We start from the raw sequence: 14,048 nt of genomic DNA, 5'->3' as shown, positions 1-14,048 counted from the left end.
CCGTCTCAAAAAAAAAAAAAAAAGCCCAAAGCTGGGATGGTATACTACGGCCCACAGGCCAAATCCAGCCTATTCTCTGTTTTTGTACAGCAAATTAAAAAGGTTTTCATAATTTTTAATGGCTAAAAAGACAAAAGGAGAATATTTTGTGACACATGAAAATTATATGAAACTCAAATTTCAGTGTCCATAAATAAAGTCTTATTGGAACACAGCTATGCTCATTTGTTACCTACGGCTGCTTTCATGGCAGAGTGGTTGTGACAAAAACCTTATGCCCCTCAAAGCCTAAAATATTACTAACAGGACAATTCTTGGCATAAAGCATGCCAAGGGAAACAGAAGTGTCAACACCTCTTTAAACTATAATAGCTAGTAGAGAAACTAAAATGCCTATTAGGGTGTTATTAACAAACTGAAAAACAATTTCTTGAAAAAAAGTTTATCACCTCTATAACTCTTATGTGTCCTTCAAGACCAGCATTTCCTGGCTTTGTCCAAGCCTGGCCCACTCCCACACTCCTTCTAACTCAGTCTGTAGCATCCTATGGATAGCTTCTGTTTAGCCATTATCTGACACCATTACTGCCTTTCTACTAGACCTTTAGCTCTTTAAGGGCAGGGACAAGATTGCATTTATATTCATAACCCCAACACATAGGAGGGTTCCCAGCAAATAGCAGATGTTCCAAAAAATACTTAAGTAAGTAAATAACTGAAATAAAAAGAAAAGCAAATGGAAACATTTAAAGATAAATTATACTTTAATAGTAGAAAGGATCAGTAAAATGAAAACAAATGACATGAGTTCCAAAAACGAGGTCATTTATGGGTTATTTATAATACAAGTACTTTAAGATTCCATTCAAGAGTTATGCCACTTAAATATGGAGTGCTTTAAAGTAATATTATATTTCAAACTCTTGTTAAATTTAGAAATTTTTATTCTAAAATTTGTTCCAGATATAATTTTTTTAATAGCCAAAAGTTAACCTGTATTTCAGTGAGTAGCATAATGCCTGACAGGTGTTCCATCTATTAAAAAAATATTTATGAGCCAGGTCTCTGATAGGTGCTAGGCCCCTAGGAGGCTAGGGTAACACAGAGTAGACATTGGGGCTTCCTAAGGTAGGAGGACCAAGGTCAACCTCCCTCACATTGGCTAATGACTGCAAATGGCTCTACCCTAAGAGCTGGAGTAAACTAGAAGGACAGGCTCTCATAGGAACTACAAGTCAGATTTGAATCATCTCAATTATTAAGTTGGATTGAGATAATCCTGTTAACTGGAAGAATGGAAGAAACAAACATTAATCGTTATCTAGAGCAAGATAGCATTATGTTAAGGCTCTCAAATTCTACACACAATTTTACAAATATCATGTCAAGATCACATATATACACATATACACAAATAAGTAACCAGGCATATGAAGAAACAATAACATGGAAGAAAAACAAAAACAGGAAAAAAAGACAGTCCATGGGAGCTACAGATGTTGGAATTCACAGTCATGGACTTTAAAATAAACATGCTAATTATATGGGAAAAAATATAAATTATAGAACTAAAAAATTAGGAACTTAATGGGTTTTAACAGCACATTAGAAACAATTGAAGAGTGAATAATAGAATTGGAAGATAGGTTGGAATAGGCTGGGTAGAATGAAGCAAGGAAAGACAAAAGGATGGAAAATATGTAAGACAGGGTTAGATATACAGGGGATTTAGTGAGAAGGTCTAAATTTAAAAATGTACAAGAGGGGACTCCAATTTTCTGTTTGATAGGTAAAGAGCTTGGAAGTCGTTACTTATATCCTCACACACACACACAAAAAAGTAAACTGAAAATCAACAACTCTCCTTAGATCCATAGAGAGTTGAGGTCTTAGGGCAATGGCCCATATTTAGGCTTTGAGAAAAAAAGAAGATAAGGAGAATGGAGCAGAAATTACATCTGAAGAGATAACAGCTGAGAATTTTTCAAAACCAACAAAGACCTCAAGCAACAAATTCAAAAAGCCCTACAAACCCCAAGTAGCTTGCATAAAACACACTAAACCTAGATAATAAGCGCAGAAAATGTGTTTGATAAATTCAGTACCCACTCATAATAAAAAGTGTCAGCAAGCTTAGGAAAGAAAGAGAACTTCCTTAATTTGATAAAGTACAAACGATAGCACCCCAAAACCTAATTCATACTAAGTAAAGAAATGTTGAAAGCCTTTGGTCCAAGATCAGAAACAAGAAACAGAATTAATGATCACTCCTTCTAATCAACATATCCTGGAGGCCCTTGCCAATGAAAAAGAAAAATAGTGTTAAACCAGTAGAAAAAAAATCTAGTCATTTGCAAAAGACATAACTACACACAGAAACATCCCTTGCAAAAAAAGCTATTAGATAAGTTACTAGAATAACTAAGTGAATTCAGCAGTATTACTGGATTAAAGGTCAATTCATAAAAAATAACTATATTTCTAAAGACCAGACAAAAAGAAGTATAAATAAATTTTTTATTTTTTTGAGACAGAGTCTGGCACTCTCGTCCAGGCTAGAGTGCAGTGGCACAGTCTCAGCTCACTGCAACCTCCACCTCCTGGGTTCAAATGATTCTTCTGCCTCAGCCTCCCGAGTAGCTGGGACTACAGGTGTGCGCCACCAGGCTCGGCTGATTTTTGTATTTTTAGTAGAGACAGGGTTTCACCATATTGGCCAGACTGGTCTTGAACTCCTGACCTCGTGATCTGCCCACCTCGGCCTCCCAAAGTGCTGGGATTATAGGCATGAGCCACTGCGCCCAGCAAGAAGTATAATAATTTAAAGGACTAGTTAAAATAGCTACAAAAGATATCAATTGCCTAACAATAAGTCTACACATTAAAAAAAAAATTAAGTGGGGCTAGGTATGATGGCTCGCACCTATAGCTCAGCACTTTGGGAGGTGAAGGTAGCAGGATCACTTGAGCTCAAGAGTTTGAGGCCAGCCTGGGAAACACAGCGACACTCTGTCTCTGTTATAAGTGAAAAAATTTGGCTGGGCTCTGTGTCTCACACCTGTAATCCCAGTACTTTGGGAGGCTGAGGCAGGTGGATCACTTGAAGTCAGAAGTTCAAGACCAGCCTGGCCAATATGGTGAAACCCCATCTCTACTAAAAATACAAAAATTAGCCACCTATAAACCCAGCTACTTGGAAGGCTGAGGCAGGAGAATCACCTGAACCCAGGAAGCAGAAGTTGCAGTGAGCCGAGATGATGCCAAGGCATTCAACCTGGGTGACAGAGTGAGTCTCTGTCTCTAAATAAATAAATAAATAAACAAACAAATAGTGAAAACATTAGCCAGGCATAGTGGCACACGCCTGTAGTCCCAGTTACTCAGGAGGCTGGGGCAGGAAGCTCACTTGAGCCCATGAGTTTTGAGGCTATAATGAGACACGATCATGCCACTGCACCCCAGCCTGGGTGACAGAGCAAGAATCTGTCTCTAAACAAACAAAAATTTTTTTAACGGGAAAAGATCTGAACAGACACCTCACCCAAGATATACCGATGGTAAATAAGCACATGAAAATATGCTCTGTATCACATGTCATTAGGGAATTGTAAACAGTGAATATTACTACACACCTATTGAAACAATAAGATACTACTACACACCTATTAAAATAGCTAAAATCCAAAGCACTGACAACATCAAATGTTGGCAAGGATGTGAAGCAAGAGGAACTCTCCAACTGTTGGCAGGAATGCAAAATGACACAGCTACTTTGGAGGATAGCTTGATAGTTTCTTACAAAACTAAATGCAGTCATACCATATGATCCAACAATCATACACCTATTTACTCAAATGAGTTGAAGATTTATGTCCAAATAAAAACCTGCATACAAAACTGTATAGCAGTTTTATTCATAATTGCCAAAAGCTGGAAGCAACCAAGATGTTTTTCAATAGGTAACTGGATAGGCCGGGCACGGTGGCTCATGCTTGTAATTCCAGCAATTTGGGAGGCCGAAGCAGGTGGATCACTTAAGGTCGGGAGTTCGAGAGCAGCCTGGCCAACATGATGAAACCCCGTCTCTACTAAAAATACAAAAATCAACTGGGCATGGTGGTGGGCACCTGTAATCTCAGCTACTTGGGAGGCTAAAACAGGAGAATCACTTGAACCTGGGAGGTGGAAGTTGCAGTGAGCTGAGATCATGCCACTGCACTTCGTCTCAAAAAAAAAAAAAAAAGTGATTGGATAAACTGTGCCACATTCAGACAATGGAATATTATTAGATGATAAAAGAAATGAGCTATCAAGGCACAAAAATACATGGAGAAACCTTAAATGCATATTGCTAAGTGAAAGAAGCCAGTGTGTAAAGTCTATATACTGTATGATTCCAACTATATGATATTCTGGAAAATACAAAGCTGTAGAGACAATAAAAATATCAATGTTACCCAGGGTTCAGAAAGAGATGTGAGTAGGTGAAGGATAGGGGATTTTTCAGGGCAGTGAAACTATGGCGTATAATAGTGCTGCAATGGTAGATACATTACATTAATAATAATGTTTCCATATTGGTTCATTAATTGTAACAAATGTATTACCATAATACAAGATGCCAATAACAGCAGAAACTGTTGGATATGGAAACTACATTTACTGCTAAATGTTTCTGTAAACCTAAAACAACTCTAAAATTAAAGTGTATTAATTTATTAGAAAACAAAGGACTGAGGTACTTCACAAAAGGATATACAAAAGGTAAGTATGTGAAAAGATATCAACTTTGTTAGGAAATAGAGTAATGCAAATTAAAGCCACAATGAAATTGAGAAATGTGAGTTTTCCCATACTGTTCCTTTTTCAAGATTCTTTTGCTAATCTGGATTCCTCAAATTTCTAGGTGAATTTTAGGATCAGCTTGTCTGCTACAAAAAAAAAAAAAAAGAGGAATTTTGGTAGAAACTGTGTTGTACCTGTAGATAAATTTGAAGAATACTATAATCTTAACAGTATTAAATATTCCAATCCATGTATATGTCTTTCCATTTATTTAGGCCTTCATTAACTGTATTCAACAATGTTTTGTACTTTTCAAAGTACATATTTTGTAATTAAGCTTATTCATACGTATTTTATTCTTTTTGATGTTTTTGTAAATGAAATTGTTTTCTTTCTTTCTTTTTTTGGCAGGGGGAGACAGCATCTTGCTCTGTTGCCCAGGCTGGAGTGCAATGGTGTGATTTCGGCTCACTGCAACCTCTGCCTCCCCAGTTCAAGTGATTCTCCTGCCTCAGCCTCCCGCATAGCTGGGATTACAGGAGTCCACCGCCATGCCTGGCTAATTTTTGTATTTTTAGCAGAGACAGGGTTTCACCATGTTGGCCAGGCTGGTCTCGAAATCCTGATCTCAGGTGATCCACCTGCCTCAGCCTCCCAAAGTGCTGGGATTACAGGCGTGAGCCACTGTGTCCAGCCGAAATTGTTTTCTTAATTTCATGTTCTAGTTGTTCATTGCTAGTATATAGAAACACAATTAATTTTTAGCTGTATGCGGCGGGTCACACCTGTATTCCCAGCAGTTTGGAAGGCTGGGGTGGAAAGATTACTTGAGCTCAGGAGTTCAAGAGCAGCTAGGACAAAATAGTGAGATTTTGTTTCTACAAAAATTTTAAAAATTAACTGGGGCCAGGCATGGTGACTCACACCTGTAATCCCAGCACTTTGGGAGGTCGAGGTGGGCGGATCACTTAACGTCAGGAGTTCGAGACCAGCCTGGCCAACATGGTGAAACTCCGTCTCTACTAAAAATACAAAAGTTATCTGGGCGTTGTGGTGCACACCTGTAGTCCCAGCTACTTGGGAGGCTGAGGCAGGAGAATCGCTGGAGCCTGGGAGGCAGAGGTTGCAGTAAGCCAAGATCATGCCACCGCACTCCCGACTGGATGACAGAGTAAGACTCCATCTCAGAAAAAAAAAAAAAACTTAACTGGGCATAGTGGTGTGCGCCTGTAGTCCCAGCTACTCAGAAGGCTGAAGTAAGAGGATCTCTTCAGCCTGGAGGTTGAGGCTACAGTGACTGCTACTGTGCCACTGTACTCAAGCCTGGCTGACAGACTGTCTCAAAAAAGATTTTTTTTTTTTTTTGTATATTGATCTTATACCCTTACTACACTCATTTATAATATTAGTGCTAATTTTTTTAGGAAATTCCTTAGGATTTTCAGTATACAAGACCATGTCATCTGCATCACAGAGATAGTTTTACTCCTTCCTTTCCAATCTAGTTGCCTTTTATTACATTGTCTTGCTCAACTGCCCCAGCTTAGAACCTCTCATACAATGTTAATTAGAAGTGGTAAGAGTGGACATCTTTGTCTTATTCCCGAACTTAGGAGAAAAACATTCAGTCTTTGACTATTAAGTATGGTGTCGGCTGTGAGTTTTTCACAGATCAGGTTGAAGCACTTTCCTTCTATTCCTAGTATGTTGAGCATTTTAGCAGGCACTAGATATTGTCAAACACTTTTTTCTACATCTACTGACATGATCTTTTTTTTGTCCTTTATCCTATTAATACGGTGTATATTAATTTTCTATTTTTTCATTTACCAGTTTTAATAAAAGATCCATATTAATCGATTTTTGAATGCTAAACCAATCCTGTATTCTTGGGATAAATCCCACTTAGTCATGATATATAATCCTTTTTATATGTTGCTGGATTTGACTTGCTAATATTTTGCTGAAGTTTTGTGTGTGTATGCGGTTTTTTTCCAGAGACAGGATCTTGCTCTGTCATCCAAGCTGGAGTGCAGTGGTGGTGTGATCCTAGATCATTGCTGTCTCAAACTCCGGGGTAAGCAATGCTCCCATGCCAGTCTCCCAAGTAGCTGGGACTACAGGTGTGTACTACTATACCCAGCTAATTTTTTAATTTTTAATTTTTTTGGAGAGATGGTGTCTTGCTATATTGCCCAGGCAGGTCTTGAACTTCTGGGTTCAAGCAATCCTCTTGCCTTAGACTCCCAAAGTGCTGGGATTACAGGCATGAGCCACCACACCCAGCCTTGTTGAGGATTTCCGCATTTGTATTCATAAGGAATATTGGTCTGTCAGTTTATTTTCTCTTGATGTCTTTGATTTGGTTATCAGAGAATAATGGCCTAAAAGAAAGAGCTGGGCGGCTGGGCGCGGTGGCTCAAGCCTGTAATCCCAGCACTTTGGGAGGCCGAGACGGGCGGATCACGAGGTCAGGAGTTTGAGACCATCCTGGCTAACACGGTGAAACCCCGTCTCTACTGAAAAATACAAAAAGCTAGCCGGGCGAGGTGGCTGGAGTCTGTAGTCCCAGCTACTCGGGAGGCTGAGGCAGGAGAATGGCATAAACCCGGGAGGCGGAGCTTGCAGTGAGCTGAGATCCGACCACTGCACTCCAGCCCGGGCGACAGAACCAGACTCTGTCTCAAAAAAAAAGAAAGAAAGAAAGAGCTGGGAAGTATCTCTCACTTCAATAATGGAAGTATAATCCACTATTGATGGGGTATTAAAAGTCTCCAACTATTACTGTTCAATTGTCTATTTTCCCTTTCTATATTTGGAAGAAGTTGTGAAAGGATTGTGTTAATTCTTCTTTAAACTTTTGGTAGAATTCACTAGCAAAGCCATCTGGCTCTGGGCTTTTCTAGGTGAGAATTTATTATTTATTACTTCAATCTCTTTACTTGTTATAGATTTATTCAGATTATTTATTTTTCCTTGAGTTATTTCCAGTAGTTTGTTATTTCTAGGAAATTTTTCATTTTATCTTGGTTATCTAATTTGTTGGCATGCACTTGTTCATGGTATTGCCTATTAATGTTTTTTATTTCTGTGAGGTCAGTATTAATATTCATAATTTCATAATAATTCATAATTTTAGTTATTTGGGTTTTCTCTCGTCTTTGTCAGTTTAGCTAATCTTTTCAAAGAAGCAACTTTTGGTTTTATTGATTTTCTTCACTGTTTTTCTATTCTCTATTGCATTAATTTTGCTCTAATTCAATTATTTCTTTCCTTCTGCTTGTTTTGGATTTAGTTTGCTCATCATTTTCCATGTCGTAAGGTAGAATGGTAGATTATTGACTTGATATTTTTCTTCTTTTTAAATATACTCTTCTACATGTAATATAGTCTTACTATAAATTTCCTTCTAAGTACTTTATCTGCATCTAATAAGTTTTGGTATGTTGTATCTTATTTTCATTCATCTCAAAGTATTTCTTAATTTTCTCTTATGATTTCTTCTTGGACCCATTGGTTATTTTTAAGTGTGTTGTTTAATCTTCATGTATTTTAGAACTTCCCAAGTTTTTTCTGTTACTTTTAATTTGAACCCTTCATGGTCAGACAACAGACTTCGTATGATTTCAATCCCTTTAAATTTACTGAGGCTTGTAGTATGGCCTAGCCTATGATCTATCCTGGAGAAAGTTCCACGTACACTTCAGGAGAATGTATATTCTGTTCTTGGGTAGAGTTTTCTATAAATGTCTGTTAGGTCCTTGTTAATCTTCTGTCTAGTTATTCTATTCATTATTGAAAGTGAGGGCCAAGCACAGTGGCTCTCGCCTGTAATCCCAGCACTTTGGGAGGCCAAGGCAGGTAGATCACGAGGTTAGGAGATCAAGACCCTCCTGGCTAACACGGTGAAACCCCATCTCTACTAAATATAAATTAGCTGGGAGTGGTGGCGGGCTCCTGTAGTCCCAGCTACCTGGGAGGCTGAGGCAGAAGAATGATGTGAACCCAGGCGCTGGAGCTCACAGTGAGCCGAGATCATGCCACTGCACTCCAGCCTGGGTGACAGAGCGAGATTCCGTCTCAAAAAAAAAAAAGGAAAAAAAAAAAAGAAAGCGGGACACTGAAGTCTCCAACTATCCTGCTTGACTGTCTATTTTTCCCTTCAATTCTGTCCAGTTTTGCTTCATGTAGAGTGGACCTCTGTTATTAGGTGTTTATAACTGTTATATATTTATGATGAATTGACCATCTTATCATTGTAAAATTCCCTTTTTATCTCTAGTAACATATTTTTGTTTTAAAGTCTATACTGTCTGATGTTAATATAACCACTCCAGTTTCTTATAGTGACTGTTTACATGATATATGTAACTGTTTACATGATATAGTGACTGTTTACATGATATCTTTTCCACTCACTTACTTTTAACCTTTTTATATTTTTTAAATCTAAAGTGTGCCCCTTGTAGACAACATATACTTAGATCTTGTTTTTTTATCCAGTCTAAAATCACACTCAGATATTATTACTTACCAACTAGGATGGCTAAAATATAAAAAACTAATAATGTCAATTATAATTGTAAATGAAATAAAAAGTCCTCTGATCACATACTGATAGAGAGTGTGTAAATTGTTATTATCACTTTGCAAAAGTGTTTTGACATTATCCATTAAAGATAAAGATATATGGCTGGGCGTGGTGACTCATGTTTGTAATCCCAGCACTTTGGGAGGGCGAGGCGGGCAGATCACAAGGTCAGAAGATCAAGACCAGCCTGGCCAACATGGTGAAACCCCATCTCTACTAAAAATACAAAAACTAGCCGGGCATGATGGCGTGCGCCTGTAATCCCAGCTATTCAGGAGGCTGAGGCAGGAGAATTGCTTGAACCTGGGAGGCAGAAGTTACAGTGAGCCGAGATCACACATTGCACTCCAGCCTGGGTGACAGAGTGAGACTCCGTCTCAAAAAAAAAAAAAAAAAAGTGAAGACATATATAAACATTCATGCCCTAAAAATTCCATTCCTATGTATAGACATAGCAATTACATGTACACCAAGAGATGCATTAATCATAACAGCTAAAAACAGGAAATAACCCAAATGTACATGAATAAACTAGACAATAAACTATGGTAAAATCATACATTGAACAGCAAATAGCAATGAAAATATAAGCAAAGTAATTTACACACAACATTGCTATATGTCAAAAACATGATGTTGAGCAAAAGGAATCTGACACAAAAGAATTCCACTGATATAAATCAAAGATATGGCTCACGCCTGTAATCCATATGGTGGCTCACGCCTGTAATCCCAGCACTTTGGGATGCTGAGGCAGATGGATCACCTGAGGTCAGGAGTTTGTGACCAGTCTGGCCAACATGGTGAAACCTCGTCTCTACAAAAAATACAAAAAATTAGCTGGGCGTGGTGGCGGGCACCTGTAATCCCAGGTACTCGGGAGGCTGTGGCAGGAGAATCACTTGAACCTGGGAGCCAGAGATTGCAGTGAGCTGAGATCGTGCCATTGCACTTCAGCCTGAGCAACAAGAGCAAAACTCTGTCTCAAAAAAAAAAAAAAAGCAAAACAAACAAACAAACAAAAACAAGATGCCACATTGTCTTCCATTCCAATATGTGGTAGACAATTTTTCCTCAAATAATCAAATTACTATCTTTATTCCTTTAATTTTTTCTTCCCCGGAGTCTTCATATGGTTTACACACACACACAGTATTTCTTACCTCAATCAGGTTCTGTAAAATCCAGACCAATCTCAAAGAAGTCTGCTGGGTTGTGAAAGTGAACAAACTGGCTGCATAAAGTCGTTTACTTCTAGTGAAAAAGTGAAGCACTCGGCAAGAACTGTGAAATATCTGTATTTTAAAAAACATATTTTAGGAAAATGCATTTAATAGTATTTAAAATTTCCACATCAATTCTATATATATGCAAACAAACCCAGTAACAAGTCATTTAACTACTTATAATAGTGTTTTCTGCACTTAATAAAAAACAGCAATATTATCCTAAATAGGCAGTTTGTATCCTAACATATGAAATGCAACATATCTACTTTGAATTATTTTAGCAAACACCAGATGCTCAGGTACTTATTTTTATAAACTTTTATATTTTCACCTCTCTACCTATTTTTAACTATGAGAGTGAAGGGAGAGAATCTAGCAAGGAGGCTATATTTGTAGTATTCTTATTTCAGTGGGATATGTACACTTTAAGTTTATTGCAGGCCGACCAGATAAATCTACACTATTTAGTAGAATAGCATTAATTCACTACTATTCCAATAGTAATAACATCTATATGAAGTTATTAGCTAATCTTTGATTTTGAAGGCTCCTAGTACAAATATTTTCACATTAATCATAATCTTATATCTTAGCTTCAAGCTGTCTCTATGAATCAAAGATCTGAGAACTCTTAATACTAGACAATGAAGGATGAGCTTTTATTGGCTTTTTTTCTTTCCTATTAGAAATTAAGTTAGCACTAACACAGACAGAAATTTCCCTATACATTAAGTACTTAAAATCCGGTTGTATGATTTTATTTAATACTACCTATACTTATCTAATGATCAAAGATCAAACATAAGCAAAATCTTTAATTTACAAAAAGCCTTAGGTATACAAAAAACAAGCTTTGAGTTTTAAGGTCTTTAAGACATACTGGGGGAAAAAAAAAAAAAAACCCTATCCTGCCACACACTACAGGGATGTAGACGGACACTTCAACTTATGAAACTGATGTTCTACAAAACACTTATGAAGTACTGCCCATTTCTTGTTGAACTTACCCACTTTTGCTAATCCTACCTCACTCCCCAAAATAAATTTAAAGATTTTAGTTTATTTGTGAAAAATAGTAATAAAAATTTTTTTCTTTCACTTTTAATTGATAACACATCAATTAAGAAAATTTGTACACTCAGTTCTCTTTCTCAGTCTTGTCCTTTTAACTTCCTTCTCATCTTATTCAGTGCTCACACCTTCTTCATTTATATATATATAAACACACACACACATATATACATATAGTTTTTGGTTTTTTTGGTTTTTTGAGACAGAGTCTCACTCTGTTCCCCAGGCTTACATTTTTTTGCTTAGAGTGCTGGAGTGCAATGGTGCAATCTCAGCGCAATGCAACCTCCGCCTCTGAGGTTCAATCAATTCTCCTCCCTTAGCCTCCCAAGAAGCTGGGATAACAGACGTGGACCACCACGCCTGGCTAATTTTTGTACTTTACTCTAGTCGAGATGGGGTTTCACCATGTTGGCCAGGCTGGTCCCGAACTCCTGAATTCAGGTGATCCACCCACCTCGGCCTCCCAAAATGCCGGGATTACAGGCGTGAACCACCGCGCCCGGTCATTTCTTTATATTTTACATGGCATATAAATTTTTCACATTATTTATTTTTCTGTTTTGTTTTCTTTTGTTTTTTAAATTATACTTTAAGTTCTAGGGTACATGTGTACAACGTACAGGTTTGCTACATATGTATACATGTGCCATGTTGGTGTGCTGCACCCATTAACGCTTCATTTACATTAGGTGTATCTCCTAATGGTATCCCTCCCCCTTCCCCCACCGCACGACAGGCCCTGGTATGTGATGTTCCCCTTCCTGTGTCCAAGTGTTCTCACTGTTCAATTCCCACCTATTAGTGAGAACATGCAGTGTTTGGTTTTCTGTCCTTGCCATAGTTTGCTAAGAATGATGGTTTCCAGCTGCATCCACGTCCCTACAAAGGACATGAACTCATCCTTTTTTATGACTGTATAGTATTCCATGGTGTATATGTGCCACATTTTGTTAATCCAGTCTGTCACTGACGGACCTTTGGTTGGTTCCAAGTCTTTGCTATTGTGAATAGTGCCACAATAAACACATCTGTGCATGTGTCTTGATAGCAGCATGATTTATAATCCTTTGGGTATATCCCCAGTAATGGGATGGCTGGGTCAAATAGTATTTCTAGTTCTAGATCCTTGAGGAATCGCCACACTGTCTTCCACAATGGTTGAACTAGTTTACAGTCCCACCAACAGTGTAAAAGTGTTCCTGTTTCTCCACATCCTCTCCAGCACCTGCTGTTTCCTGACTTTTTAATGATTGCCATTCTAACTGGTATAAGATAGTATCTCATTGTGGTTTTGATTTGCATTTCTCTGATGGTGAGTGATGATGAGCATTTTTTCATGTGTCTGTTGGCTGTATAAATGTCTTCTTTTGAGAAGTGTCTGTTCATATCCTTTGCCCACTTTTTGATGGGGTTGTTTTATTCTTGCAAATATGTTTGAGTTCTTTGTAAGTTCTGGATATTAGCCCTTTGTCAGATGAGTAGATTGCAAAAATGTTCTCCCATTCTGTAGGCTGCCTATTCACTCTGATGGTAGTTTCTTTTGCTGTGCAGAAGCTCTTTAGTTTAATTAGATCCCATTTGTCAAGTTTGGCTTCTGTGGCCATTGCTTTTGGTATTTTAGACATGAAGCCCTTGCCCATGCCTATGTCCTGAATGGTATTGCCTAGGTTTTCTTCTAGGGTTTTTATGGTTTTAGGTCTAACATTTAAATTTCTAATCCATCTTGAATTAATTTTCGTATAAGGTGTAAGGAAGGGATCCAGTTTCAGCTTTCTACTTATGGCTAGCCAATTTTCCCAGCACCATGTATTAAATAGGGAATCCTTTCCCCATCTCCTGTTTTTGTCAGGTTTGTCAAAGATCAGACAGTTGTAGATGTGTGGTATTATTTCTGAAGGCTCTGTTATGTTCCATTGGTCTATATCTCTGTTTTGGTACCAGTACCATGCTGTTTTGGTTACTGTAGCCTTGTAGTATAGTTTGAAGTCAGGTAGTGTGTTGCCTCCAGCTTTGTTCTTTTGGCTTAGGATTGTCTTGGCAATGTGGGTTCTTTTTTAGTTCCATATGAACTTTAAAGTAGTTATTTCCAATTCTGTGAAGAAAGTCATTGGTAGTTTAATGGTGATGGCATTGAACCTATAAATTACTTTGGACAATATGGCCATTTTCACAATACTGATTCTTCCCATCCATGAGCTTGGAATGATCTTCCATTTGTTTGTGTCCTCTTTTATTTCGTTGAGCAGTGGTTTGTAGTTCTCCTTGAAGAGGTCCTTCACATCCCTTGTAAGTTGGATTCCGACGTATTTTATTCTATTTGAAGTAATTATGAATGGGAGTTCACTCATGATTTGGCTCTCTGTTTGTCT

General features: G+C 37.9%; 1 protein-coding gene across 1 annotated transcript in view; it reads right to left on the bottom strand.

The window, feature by feature from the left end:
* Positions 1-14,048, bottom strand: part of GK5 (glycerol kinase 5 (putative)) — a 65,762-nt gene that overhangs the window by 23,579 nt on the left and 28,135 nt on the right. Inside the window, exon 5 of the mRNA XM_011958218.1 lies at positions 10,518-10,671. Coding sequence (XP_011813608.1) covers positions 10,518-10,671 — 154 coding nt within the window. The remainder of the gene's footprint in view (positions 1-10,517; positions 10,672-14,048) is intronic.

This window comes from Colobus angolensis, unplaced genomic scaffold, assembly GCF_000951035.1.
Source record: "Colobus angolensis palliatus isolate OR3802 unplaced genomic scaffold, Cang.pa_1.0 Scaffold46, whole genome shotgun sequence".
Classification (NCBI taxonomy): domain Eukaryota; kingdom Metazoa; phylum Chordata; class Mammalia; order Primates; family Cercopithecidae; genus Colobus; species Colobus angolensis.
This window is presented reverse-complemented; position numbering and strand designations above follow the sequence as displayed.